Source organism: Chrysochloris asiatica, unplaced genomic scaffold, assembly GCF_000296735.1.
Source record: "Chrysochloris asiatica unplaced genomic scaffold, ChrAsi1.0 scaffold00384, whole genome shotgun sequence".
Taxonomy (NCBI): Eukaryota; Metazoa; Chordata; class Mammalia; order Afrosoricida; family Chrysochloridae; genus Chrysochloris; species Chrysochloris asiatica.
The window spans coordinates 1,259,763-1,272,714 of NW_006408902.1; the positions used below are offsets into that span (position 1 = coordinate 1,259,763).

The window sequence follows — 12,952 nt, forward strand, 5'->3', positions numbered from 1 at the left end:
CAGGCTTGAAGTGTATACCCTTTGGTTGGTTGATGATGCATGGAGGGGATTGTAACCATGGCGATGAAATGATATACGATAGGATGAATATAAAGCTAATGTTCTCCCATACAAACTAGAACATAATTCACAATAAAACATTTTAAAAAAAAAATAAAAGAAGAGGTATGGTAACAAAAGAATAATGAAGCTAGGTGAAGACATGAGAGGTATTCACGGTCTAAAACAGATAGAGGTAAACAGTGATACATACACAACCTTGGAACAACAGTGTTCTGTTCATAGATTGGGATTGAGACATAGGCTGAATGGGTATGGAGGAAGAGTGGGATATATATATTTGTATGTCCCATAAATATATAAGATTTTGAAAGAGGGCATTTGTATATGAGTATTTACCTTTCCTGCAAACATAATTATAAACGTGGTGGAATATAAAGTGGGCAAAATGATGAAAACTTCCTCAATACTATCAAACATCCTAAGGCAATGAGTTGCTGGGTCTGGGGGTTCAGGACCATAGTCTCAGGGACACCATGGCCAGTTGGCATAACACAGTTCACAAAGACAACGCTCTATATGCTGCTGAAGTGAGCAGTGTCTGGGAAGTTGAAAGCTCATGAGCAGCCATCTAAGTTACATGTACAGAAGAAAGAAGAGTGATAAGAATTGAAGAAGCCTGGAATCAATTAGTCCAATGGACCAATGGAACATATGAATACCAGTGTCCATAACTCCAAGACCAGAAGAACTAGATGGTGCCCAGCTCTCACACTCCATAGCCCTGATAGGGATCACATTAGTGGGTTCCGAGTAGAGTGGGAGAAAATGTGGAAAATTCAACATTATTTAATAATTTTTTTAAAATGGGTTTACTTGTCAGAAACCCTCAACCACCTTTCAGGTCCGGAAAGGAACCCATCCTCCTAGTCTGATTTTCAGCTAAGCTGTAGATAGGTTTATAGAGGCATGGGGGTAGGGGGGCTCTTATAAGGTCTGCTCACCATTCAAAATCAAAACAGCAACATTTTCCTAAGGACAAAGTTGAGAAGGGATAGGAAGGTGGGGAGAATGCAAACAGGAACTACAGGGAGAAAGCACGCCGACGGTTTTATCTGGAAGGGAATGTAATTATTGAAACAAAGTGTATGACTTGTTGAATGTAAGACTGATGATTTTGTCTATAAATCTTTATGCAGTTCAAAATAAAAAGTTCAAACAAAGGCCACATGCCACACTGTACCTGACCATGAGCTCGTCCCCCTGGATATGGAGTCTTTTTGAAGAAAATGAGTTGACTGATATAGCATGGGTTCTGCCCAGCTTGGTTGCCAGGTAAGTAGACTTGGGCAGTGCCAATACTCTGGACGGTATTCTTACTACTGTAATGAAGATAGGCCTGCAATTCCATCTCTCGAGTTCCAATGTGGAGCTGACGCTCACTGTTCACAGAGAGAGAATTCTGAAATAAAGAGTATGGCAGATTCAAGTGTTTGTAAGACAAATGGGTCAACTTTCTTGAATCTAGAACTAGAGGGATGGAAAATAATTGAAAAGGTTGTTGCTATTGTTAGGTGCCATTGAGTCAACTGTAACCCATGGTGACCCTGCATAGGGTTTCCAAGAAGCGGTTGGTGAGCTTGCAGTTCAAATGGCTTTGCAGTCTTGTGCATTAACCCACAGCACCACACCAGAACTCCAGTTGAAAAGGTAATAGGTCTCATGTTAGTTTGGATTCATTAACCTGAGCAAAGGTTATGATTCAAAGGTCGAATGGCAAATAATAGTCAAATACACATATTTTTGTTGTGGTGGTGCCACTTTTTGTATTTTACAATAACTACGATGCTTCTTTGGGGCGTCTTCAGACCAATCAAAGGAGAGTGTTACTACCATGATTACTTTTAAAACATGGGTGTCTCAATAGCAGACATGAGCACAGTTTATAATAAATGACACAGTATGCAATAAATAGTTTTAAATGCATTAATTGATCATGGAGATTATTATGATCAGCTTCAGATATGATCTCAATTGATTTTTTAATTTCTCAAATAGTACACTATCCATTAAATGAGCCAACAGGTCAAACTGTGGAGCAATGACAAATGGGTAGGAGAGGAGTAACAAAAGTACTGTCTACTAATATTCTGCTTCTTGCAAGTTTAAACTATTGCATGAGGTGAAAAAAGAAATCATACAGATCATTTCCCATAGTCCTTAATCAGCCTAAAAGCTGATTCTAACTCACAGGCATCCTGTATAGGGTTTTTGAGGAGCGGCTGGTGGGTCTGAACCACCAACCTTGTGGTCCAGTGGATTATCTTGCAGCATCACACCAGGATTCCAATACGTCCCATACCTACTGCAGCAGAAATAGATGAAACAAACTTTTGTACTTTGTTTTAGCAGCTATATATCAGAGGCTCCGAGTCCTGGTGTGACACTGTAGGATAAGCACTAGACTGCTAAATGCATGGGGGGAAGTTCAAACTCACCAGCAATTTCTTGAAAATCCTATACAGGGCAGCTATGAGTCAAAACAGACTCATGGCACATAACAACCACATATCAGAGGATCATTTTTAAATCAGTGCAGATGAAAACTCATTTGCATTCCTTTGTATCACCCCTCAAACACAAAAGATGTCCTGAGAAATAATGTTTCTAAGTCGAATGCTATGCCAAATCTAAAATATTAAAATCCACTGGAAACAAAAGGTGGAACTCATTTGGAAAGTTTTCAAAATGACAATTTCTAAATATGATCACCCAGAATATGCAGCAACATACTTTAGGAACTCATTTTATTTTTACTTTTAAAAAGTGATTACAAATACAAGTAACTTTCTCAAAGAGCGAAACAGGTATCTTTTATAGATAAAGACAAAGTCTGACTTACTAATAAAAAGTCTGAGATTACTTTAATTCCTTCTTCTTGTAGATAGTACACATTCCTTGATTTTTCTGGGTCAGAAACTTCCAAGACTGCTGATACAAGGGAAATGAGTTCCAACAGCAGTTGTCTGTCAATCACAAACCTCCCAGACAACTGGCTTTCAGTAAGAAGCAGCCGAGTGTATTTAAGGATAAGAGTTGCGCTCATGAAGGTTAACTACATGAAAAAGAGTAAGTAAACCATTTCATCAAACATGATACTTGTACTTGTACCTTTTATTTTGGGGAACTAAAAAGAAAATAGGTTCTCTTTGTTTTTTAACATTACCAAACTAGTGTTTAAGAGAACTGGATTCAAGTTCAGGTTTGGTTTCTAGCTGGCAAATTATTATAGGTCAACTTCATATGGAACAATTTGCTCTCTGATATTCAAGTTGCTGATGTATAAATGATCAAATTAAATAATATCTAGCAGGATCTTTATGCATTAAAATGTTTTTTGGCTTGAACTACAACAATTTCACAAATTGACCCCAAACTATTTTTACAGCCTTCTCTTTTCCCACTGGTAGCATAGTGAGCATAGTGGTTACGAATCAGACTGCTCACCTCAAGGTCAGCAGTTTAAAACAACCTGTCTGTAAAGATTGACAACGTCGGAAACCCTATGCAGGGTCGCTATGAGTTGGAAGTGACTGCACAGCACATAACCACCACCACCATATACATCGTACTCTCGGACCACACTGAAACTCTCTGACTGTTCTCATAGAACGCTGGGGCCTGCTGTGGCATTGTAATTAAGTACTGGACTGCTAACTGTGTGTTTGGCAGTTCAAACTCACCAGCCACTCCTCTAAAACCCTCTAAGGGTCACTATGAGTCAGAATTGACTTGATGAAACTTAACAACCACAATGTATGGTGCCATATATGTTCCTTTATCCTGTCTTTGTCTAGCATTTATCTCTTTCTTTTAAAATCCAACACAGAGCATTTTCAAACATATACAAAAGTAGAGAAAGTAGTATAGTCAAACTATCCATCATCCAATATTAACAATTGCCCTTCATTGGCAATATTTTTTCTTCTCTCATCCACTTAAAATTTAAAAATTCACATTCTACAGCAAGTTCACACAATTTTTTAAAAATCCATGAATACTTTAGTTCTTATCATTAGCAGATGGAGGCTATTATCTAAAATTATACCCACAATGCCATTATCATACCCAACAAACTGACAATGCTTCATTCCTACTTCTCCTTTAAAACCAACATCAGGAATCCACAAAACAAAGTAACTGCACCATTGCTTACCTTTCTTCAAAATTTTGTCATTCTCCTAATTACAGGACTTAGCACATTTATTTAAGTATATGTGGGCTAATGCATCAGACTACAAAAAGTCATTTGAACTGCAAGGTCGGTGGTTCAAGCTCATCAGCGGCTCCTTGGGAACCCTATACAGGGTCGCTATGGGTCGGTTTCGACTCGACGGCACTGAACAACAACAACTTAACTTTATTCATCAGTTCCTTAAAGACAGGAACTAAATCTTGTTCTTCTCTGTAGTTTAGTGCACTAATCAGTTCGGACTCTAGGCAATTCCCTGTGTGCCCATATACAGCTGGACTCCTTGGGGTTTCATGGCTTGACCTTTCAGCAGCAGATTGTCAGGTCTTTCTCCTCTGGGTGGATCGGAACTGTCAACCTTTCAGTTAGTAGTTGGATGCATTAACTGCACCACCTAGGGTCTCTGAGTAGCGCCTGTCATTGTTGTTTGTGTCATGTAGTCAGTTCTAACTCATAGCAACCCTGTTTGGGTTTCCAAGGAGCCGCTGGTGGCTTTGAACTGCTAACCTTGTGGTCAGTTGCTGTTATTAAGTGCTGTTGGGTTAGTTCGGACTCACAGCAACCCTGTTTAGTGTTTCTAAAGAGTGGCTGGCACTTATCCTACAGTGCCACACCAGGACGCCTTGTTGTTGTTGCTGATAAGTGCTGCCGAGTCAGTGCTGACTCCTAGTGGGAAACCCTGTATAGGGTTTCCGAGGAGCTGCTGGTAAATCTGAACTGCCAACCTTGCAGTTCAAACTGAATTTGCAGTCCGGCACCATTAACCCACAGGGCCACACTAGGACTTCATGGCTTTGTTAGTTGCGTCTGACTCATGGGGATGTCATGTACGTCAGAGTAGAAATGTGCTCCGTGGAGTTTTCAAGGTTGTGACCTTTCAGAATCAGATCTCCAGGTCTGTATTCTGAGGCAAATCGAGATGGGTTTGTGTCATCAACCTTTCCGTTAGTAGTCTAGCACTTTACCATTTGCAATGCCCAAGGACTAATCAAATGATATACAAATGAAATTAAGATCCTATTTTCTGATGTTCATGAATATTGGACCAAAATGTATCGTAGAGGTATCTTCAAATATATAGTTACACTACTGGGGAATAAAATAAAACTACTAATAAAGGCCCATGGATAAGGTATGGAGTCCTGGTGTGGCACTGTTGGATAAGCGCTAGACCGCTAATGACAAGGTTAGCAGTTCAAACCCACCAGCTGCTCCTTGAGTCAGAGCTGACTCAACAGAACTTAACACTAACAACAAGATGAGGCAACTTACCAAAACAGGATCAAAAATGGAAAGAATGATCTTTTATCCAAAATAAAACAGGCACTTACCTTGCACACCGGCCATTATTTCTTCACCAATCGTATCAGCAGTGATGACTTTGGAAATGGCAATCATGTTCAATTTTACCTAGCCACCAGAATCATGCTCCCCAGTCCTTGTCTAGGATCACTGCTGGGAAGCAATTCCTTGTTCCGGTTCTTTCTGAGGTCATGTGTGGCCATGAGACCATTTTTAAGTATGCGGGGTGAGTGAATAGAGTGTGTATGTCACCAGAGGGCAAGTTTATCAACACTGAGGATACTTTCTCCATGCACTATTTCTCCAATTTAGGAAGCTATGGAGTGGGGACGTGAAATGAAAGGAGCCCAGGGCTCTGAAAGAAGCTGAGACCCTGAAACACCATGTGGAAAATGACCTGTGAATGGGGATTAAAGTTCTGCTCTATTATCGAGCCCTGGTGGCATGGTTAATTAATCACTGGGCTGTTAACTGAAAGGTTGGCAGTTCAAAACTGTGGAAGAAAGACGGTAGAAAGATGAGGCAGTTTGATTCCGGAAAGATTTACAGGAGCAGTTTCTGTGTCATGATGGAGACAGAAACCAGACTTTGATATTTGAAAATGCATGACAAAGAGCAAGCACAGACCATGCAAGTGCAGAGAACCACTTTGACACGGTTTCCTGTAAAGTCGTGTAGGAACAAGGTGGCATCTGGGATAGGGTATAGTTTTAGGGAGGGATTTTTTAAAAATATGTTGGAAATCATTGAGCAGAGAGGGACAAAGGAAGAAACAGCATACAGAGTGTTAAAATAAAGGAAAGAAATCGTGGAGGAGGCCAAATGGAGCAGGAGGCAGAACCCCACCGATACCCAGCACACGGCCTGGGCACTGATCACACAGACTGAATCAAGTGGTCTGCATGCAATGCTGAGCACAGCTAGAGGGATGGGTTCTTGCTGGGAGCAGGGAGACTCCATCCCTGAGAGAGTATGAACTTAGAAGAGTCGTGGTAGATGAAAGCTCTTTGCTCATGACTCGAAGAGCAATGCAGTGAACGCAGAAGCTGAAAGGTGCTGGAGATTAAAGACGAGAAGAAGGCAAAGGCATGGGAAAATGAAATACTGTGTGCTAATAACAAACAACAATCCCGTTAGGAATTATTTATAGCCTGTTTTAATGCATACCTACTTTGAGCTTTCAATTTCATATATTAGAAAAGAAGTTCTTCATCAATGATTTGAGATGGGCAATACGATTCAGATGAATTCTTAGGAGAAAAGTCTTATTTCTAATCTAAATATAACTCTGAAGAATATACTCTTTAAAAACTGATTATGACTTCATAACTATGCAAAAAAGTAGAAATATACATTTGGAAATAAATAGATCTCACCTTATTAGGGAAGCTTATGAGGTCACTTAGCATACGGACAGAATTAATGATTTCTTCCTGATCCGGGGAAACAATTAAAGAAAAAAGAAAGAAAGAAAATCCAAGTTAGCTTAACGACTTTAAATACAGATAATTGACAGCTTACTTATATAGAAATAAAGGAGATGCCATGTTTCCATCTGAGAGACTGGAGACAACATATTCTTTGTTGTTACTACTGTTATGTGTCATTAGATCAGTTCTGACTCATAGCGACTCCGGACAGGGTTTCTGGGGCTATAAATCTATGCAGGAGGAGAAAGTCTCATCTTTCTCCTGGAGCAATGGGTAGATTTGAATGTCTGACCCTGCAGTTGTTGTTGTTATGTGCCGTGGAGTCGGTTCCAACTCAGTTACCCTATACAGGGTTTCCGAGGCTGTAAATCTTTATTGGAGCAGAAAGCCTCATCTTTCTCCAGTGGAGCACCTGGTAGTTTCGAACTGCTGACCTTGAAGCTCGCAGCCCGATTCATAACCACTACGCTACCAGAGCTCCTTTAGCAGCCCACTATGTCAACAGGGGTCCATTCTTCATTGTTAAGTGCTGTCAAGTCGGTACCGACTCATAGTGACCCGGCATAGGGTTTCTGAGGAACGACTAGTGAATTTGAACTGTCAACCTTGAAGTTTAAACCAATCTTTTGGTCAAGTGCTTATCCTACAGAGCCAAACCAGGTCCCCACAGACATTCTTTAGGGAGACCAATATCTTGACTTCAATTTTTCCTACCACTCCAGCTGTTCTCTTATGTTCTGTCCTGGCCAGCCTCACCACACTCTATCAAGCAACTGACTTGAGGAAAGAGGAAATGAAGGACAGAGCTAAGTAAAGTTTTAAAAAGACTATGGAGAAGGGAGCTCTGGTAGCATAGTGGTTACGAATCGGGCTGCGAACCTTAAGGTCAGCGGTTCGAAACTACCAGCCGTTCCGCGGGAGAAAGATGAGGCTTTCTACTCCCGTAAGGAGTTACAGCCTCGGAAACCCTGTACAGGGTCGCTATGGGTCGGAACTGACTCGACGGCACTTAACAACAACAACAATGGAGAAGGGAAAAGGAAACAGTAATCTAACATGTTTATTGTGAATGTGACTATAGTTTCACACTCACAAAAAAACAAAAGAGAAAAGGCAAGTAAAAGAAAAGAGTTTCAGAAAGGCTGTGAGAAGCAACATCATTTAAAGACATGGGCATTAAAAGATTTCACAGAATCCCGAACTTAACTCTTCATAACATTTACTTGTTGTTGTTATTGTGACGTGCTGTGGAGTCAATTCCGACCCATAGCGACCCTGTACAGGGTTTCTGAGGCTGTAAATCTTTACAGGAGCAGAAAGCCTCATCTTTCTCCCGCAGAACAGCTGGTAGTTTCAAACTGCTGACCTTAAGGTTCACAGCCTGATTCACAACCACTAACTACACTACCAGAAGAGTCTTAATAGAGTTATCAGTAGTGACGGCTAAATTCTATGAGTCTATGTCTGTTATGGAGTCCTGGTGTGGTGCTGTGGGTTCATGCACTGGACTGCAAAGTCCGTTTGAACCACAAAGTCAGTGGTTCAAGGCATATAAAGGGTCAATATGGGTCAGAACCGACTCGATGGCACTTAATAACAACAAGTCTCTGTTATAGGACTCCTGGTGTGGCACCATAGGATAAGCACTGGACTATGGACCCTATGCTCCTTGGAAACTGTGAACAATCTGTTAGAAAGCATCAGCATGAATCTGTGAGACCCAGAAGCAGGGTAGAGAGGCAATAGCCATTTATTAAAGTCAAACTGCCTGGGTCACTGGTCTCATTTCTTGATTGCATTTATCAGCATGACCACTTGAGAGTGAGCCAAGCAGTTGCAGGGCCCTCTTACACTTAGACAGGTCCACAGGCATTAAATCACACTATCTTAGACCCTACCTGATCTGCAAAGTCTAATTTGCATACTGAAGAAATTAATGCATCCTGTACTCGTGACCACTGGCCACAGGAAGGGCCTCTGTCCTCCTTAGCCAAATAGCTCAGGATCCTGGTGATCATAGTGATGTAGTTCCTGGTTTCTGTGTAGCTCCCCATCAGCAGGAGAGTGGATAGGTTTCTCAGGCTGGAATTATACCTGGAGGAAACACAAGAGTTATCACTCCTCAGGTCAATTTATGAATCGTTCGACAACTGTAGTTACCACCTCAGAAAATAAACAGTCTTTGCTCATATGCACCATCTATACTAAATCATCATGGGGTGGTTAAAAACAAATAACTGGTAAATCAACAGCTGCTGCAGTTGGATGGGATTTAGGGAAAAAGAAGGTAATTGTTGGAGCAATGAAAGAAACAGATCAAAGACATCCTGAGCAATGGGATGGAAGGGGGAAGCTCTCAAAGCAGACCAAGAAAACATTCATTTTCCTGCCTATACTTACAAAAATCTATCAAACCCCTTTTAGCAGTACTCAAACAGAAGAAGACAAAGATGAAAATGATACGGAAGGATCATGGCAAATGAGGAAGCATAATCCAGAATCAGACAAAGATACAATCACAGCTACAGCATCCGAGTAAGTCAAGTTGGTAGTTAGCGCCTAAACCAACAAGATCATGGGCACCACATTGTACTTGTGACTGGATACAAACTCACATTTCTAAGACTGCAATTTCAATCACTGGCCATTCATTTATTGATTGATTATATATTTATTTTAAGTTTTTATTGTGAATTGAGTGATAGTTTACATGGGGGAACATTAGTTTTACACTCATCAGTTCATTGCAATTACAATCTCCTCCATGCATCATCATTCAATAGAATTTGCTTCCATTCCTCTGTTTTTTTTTGGGGGGTGGGGTGGGAGTGGGGGTGAATGTACACAAAAACACTTAGGAATATATAGTCGTTTAAACAACCTGAGGGCACATTCTGTGAGCCTGCCTCCTGCCTACCAGCACCTGGCCGCCAGCACTCAACTTTTCTCTATCTATGAGTCTAGAGTCCTCAGCTGCTCTATTTCTCCATGCCTTCATCTCTATCTCCATCTCTGGTGTCGCTGCTTCTCTGGATAGGGTTACTAATTTGTTTTTACAAACCACATTTTTCACTTATTTGGACATGAAAGTATTTATGACACAGTGGAAGACATGTTCATGAGACCAGCCTTTACTCTGCAATTTCTTTGCTGTGCGATCTCACCATCATCATTAACTAAACTACAAAGCTTCAGTTTACCAACATAACAGACACTCATCTGAACAACCACAAAAGATTACTGCAGAGTAAATCAGAATCAGCATAATTTGAGTCCAATTATAAAAATGCCTTTGAGGAGTGTGGCTCGGAAGCACCTGTTAAGAATACAAGAGTTTCAGAGATGATAGGCATGTTCTACAATTAGACAATGGTGATGACTACATAACTCTGTCAATATACTAAAACTCCTTTGAAAGGGTAAACTCCATGGTATGTATATGGTAGCTCAATAAAGCTGTAAAACAAGATGGTAAAAGCGCTTTTAGATTCTGAAGCACATACACAAAAATGAAGGAAACACCAGTCAGCAGTAGTAGAGTGGTAGAGACATATCTACTTCTTTTGCTCATTCTGAGCTGAGTCCACTCCACCTTGTGGCTAACGTGGGGGAGAATTCTGTCTGATGGAAATCAAACCCTGCTCCGAGATGTAGCACAGCATCACTTACAGATCCTCTTCCAGGCAGTCATTTGCAGAGGCTGCATTTCCATGGTAACAAGGAAGAACAGTGACTGCTACAGAGCAGGGTTGTAACTTGGAGCCTTCACCATCTGTGATCTCAGTGAAAACCAGGACTGTAAGAGAAAACGGCAGAGGAGAGTCATTCTGGACGTATGGGCTACAGAAATATTCCTTCAAATGTTGTTGTTAAGTGCTGTTGAGTGGAAGGCACCCCTGACTGACCTTGTGGTTCCCAGTACAAACTACTTGAAAGACTGATACTAATTCGACAACACACGAGGCTGAGCTCCGCTCTGGCAAAGCTCGGGGTGAAAGGAAATTACAACCTAGTATCCCTCACAAATGGATTACACAACTGGATGTCAGAAAAATCAATAAGCAGAAACTCTGTTGAATAGAATGAAGATGAGGCAGTGAGGTGTGTTTTGGAGAGCCAGCCTTGGTGCCATGGGATGGTTGGCTGGGGCAGTCGAGTGTATCTGATGGGCTTGGGACTTCATCATAAGAACGTTTTCCTTAACCTTTAAGTGCCTTTATATTTTCTTCATCTCAGAAAGAAAACAAAGTTCTGAACACAGGACTAGGCAACACAAACAGCATCCTTTTTAAAAAAAAAAAAATTTAATATGAATTATATGATAGTTTACATGAGAGAACATTAGCTTTACATTCATCCTATCATATATGTTTCATTGTCATGGTTACAATCCCCTCCATGCATCATCAACCAACCAAAGGGTACACTCCACAAGCCTGTCCCTCAGTCGTCAGTACACAGCCCCTCTCCCTCTCTGGGTCTAGAGTCCCCAGCCGCTCCATCTCTCCACATCATTGTCTCTGCCTCTATCTCTGGTGTCACTGTTTCTCTGGGTAGGGTCCGGCACTCTGCTCTTCTACCTTGATGCTCCTAGGGACCTCCGCTCCTAGACTGAGAAATCAACCACTCCCCTCCTTTTGCTACAAAACCTCTACCTTTACATTTCCAACCCTCACAAGCAGTCCTGATAATAATTATTCACTATTGTACCACAAGAGTCCTATCCCCATCTCTTTCATCAGCTCGGGCCAGACAGACTGGATACTACTCAGTGGAGATTCTACCTTCCTCTGCACCCTTTGGATCTGGGCTCCCTCTTGAAATCTTGTAAGCCAGTCCTTTCTTGCCTTTGTAGTCCCCCTGCCGCATCTTGGGTAGCCAATGTCCAAGTTGCCCATCCCTGTCTACCCTGTGTATCGAGGAGGTGGGACTGATCCTCACTGTAAAGATTGATTCCCTCTTTCAAGCTACTGCATCCATAGGTGTAGGTCAAGTTCATCTAACTGTATCATATTACTCTTTTTTTCCTCTTCTTTCTTCTTCCAGTTGAGTTCTGATCATGCAGCCATTGAAGCCAGGTCAAGTGGGTATTATCTGCAGGTGTGGGTGTTCTTATGCATATGCCCTCTCTTCTAATCAGCTGAATGCTTCACTCTCCGCTCTAGTCCTCTGTAGCTATGTCACTGACTCTGGGCCCAGGAGTCCCCAGGTTTTGCTATACTGCTGGCCAACTAGTTTTCTAACCAGGTTCACAGGAGTCTATTGAACGTGGTAGGGCTTAGCTCGCAGCTTCATTGATGTTTTTGCCTCACTTACCTGTGACCAATGTGGGCAGCAGTCAGAGTGCATGTCTGCTCATGTATCCACTTTGAGTCCTAGACTTGGAAGGGAGGTTGCCCTGAGAGGACCCGACCACATGCTGTGATGTCTCCTGGGTGAACAATTTGCCTGTTCTTGTAGTAGTCAGTCAAACTGCTGTTATTGTTTCTTATTTTTCTGTTTTCTGTTCTTCCAGCCACTCCAGGCTGCTCTGCTTGTCTTTTCAAGTGGAGATTTCCCACCTCAGAAGATTCTGGATGGGGTTCAGGCTTCCACCTATGTAATGCAGAGGCGCCACAGGAAGTCTCCTTCACTGGGCATGTTGTAGCCCCATTTTAGGTCTTCCAATCAGTTATAGGCAAAAGACAGATTTACAAGCTTTCTATGATGATATTTTTGGCCATTCCTTTCTTTCCTCCTCAAGTGTCTATTTTATAATTGTATGCCAGGGAAATCAAGATTCAAAAGACAACCAAGCATCTTAACATTATTTCCCCCCTTTTACCCAGTCAAACCATACCTCAATCCCTGTACCACTGAGCCCTGTTGTTCCAAGGTTGTGCATACATCATTATTTACCTCTGTCCCACTTAGCCCATGCAAACCTGTTTAACTGTTCTCCCATCTGCTTTGTTCTTACATCCCCCTC

The 12,952-nt window shown here is 41.6% G+C and overlaps 1 protein-coding gene across 1 annotated transcript in view; it reads right to left on the minus strand.

The window, feature by feature from the left end:
- Positions 1-12,952, minus strand: part of PKD1L1 (polycystic kidney disease 1 like 1) — a 270,006-nt gene that overhangs the window by 165,274 nt on the left and 91,780 nt on the right. The window contains exons 16-20 of the mRNA XM_006876506.1: positions 10,654-10,780; positions 8,883-9,078; positions 6,931-6,987; positions 2,903-3,115; positions 1,244-1,462 (exon numbers count right to left, since the gene is read on the minus strand). Of these exons, the coding sequence (XP_006876568.1) occupies positions 1,244-1,462; positions 2,903-3,115; positions 6,931-6,987; positions 8,883-9,078; positions 10,654-10,780 (812 nt within the window). The remainder of the gene's footprint in view (positions 1-1,243; positions 1,463-2,902; positions 3,116-6,930; positions 6,988-8,882; positions 9,079-10,653; positions 10,781-12,952) is intronic.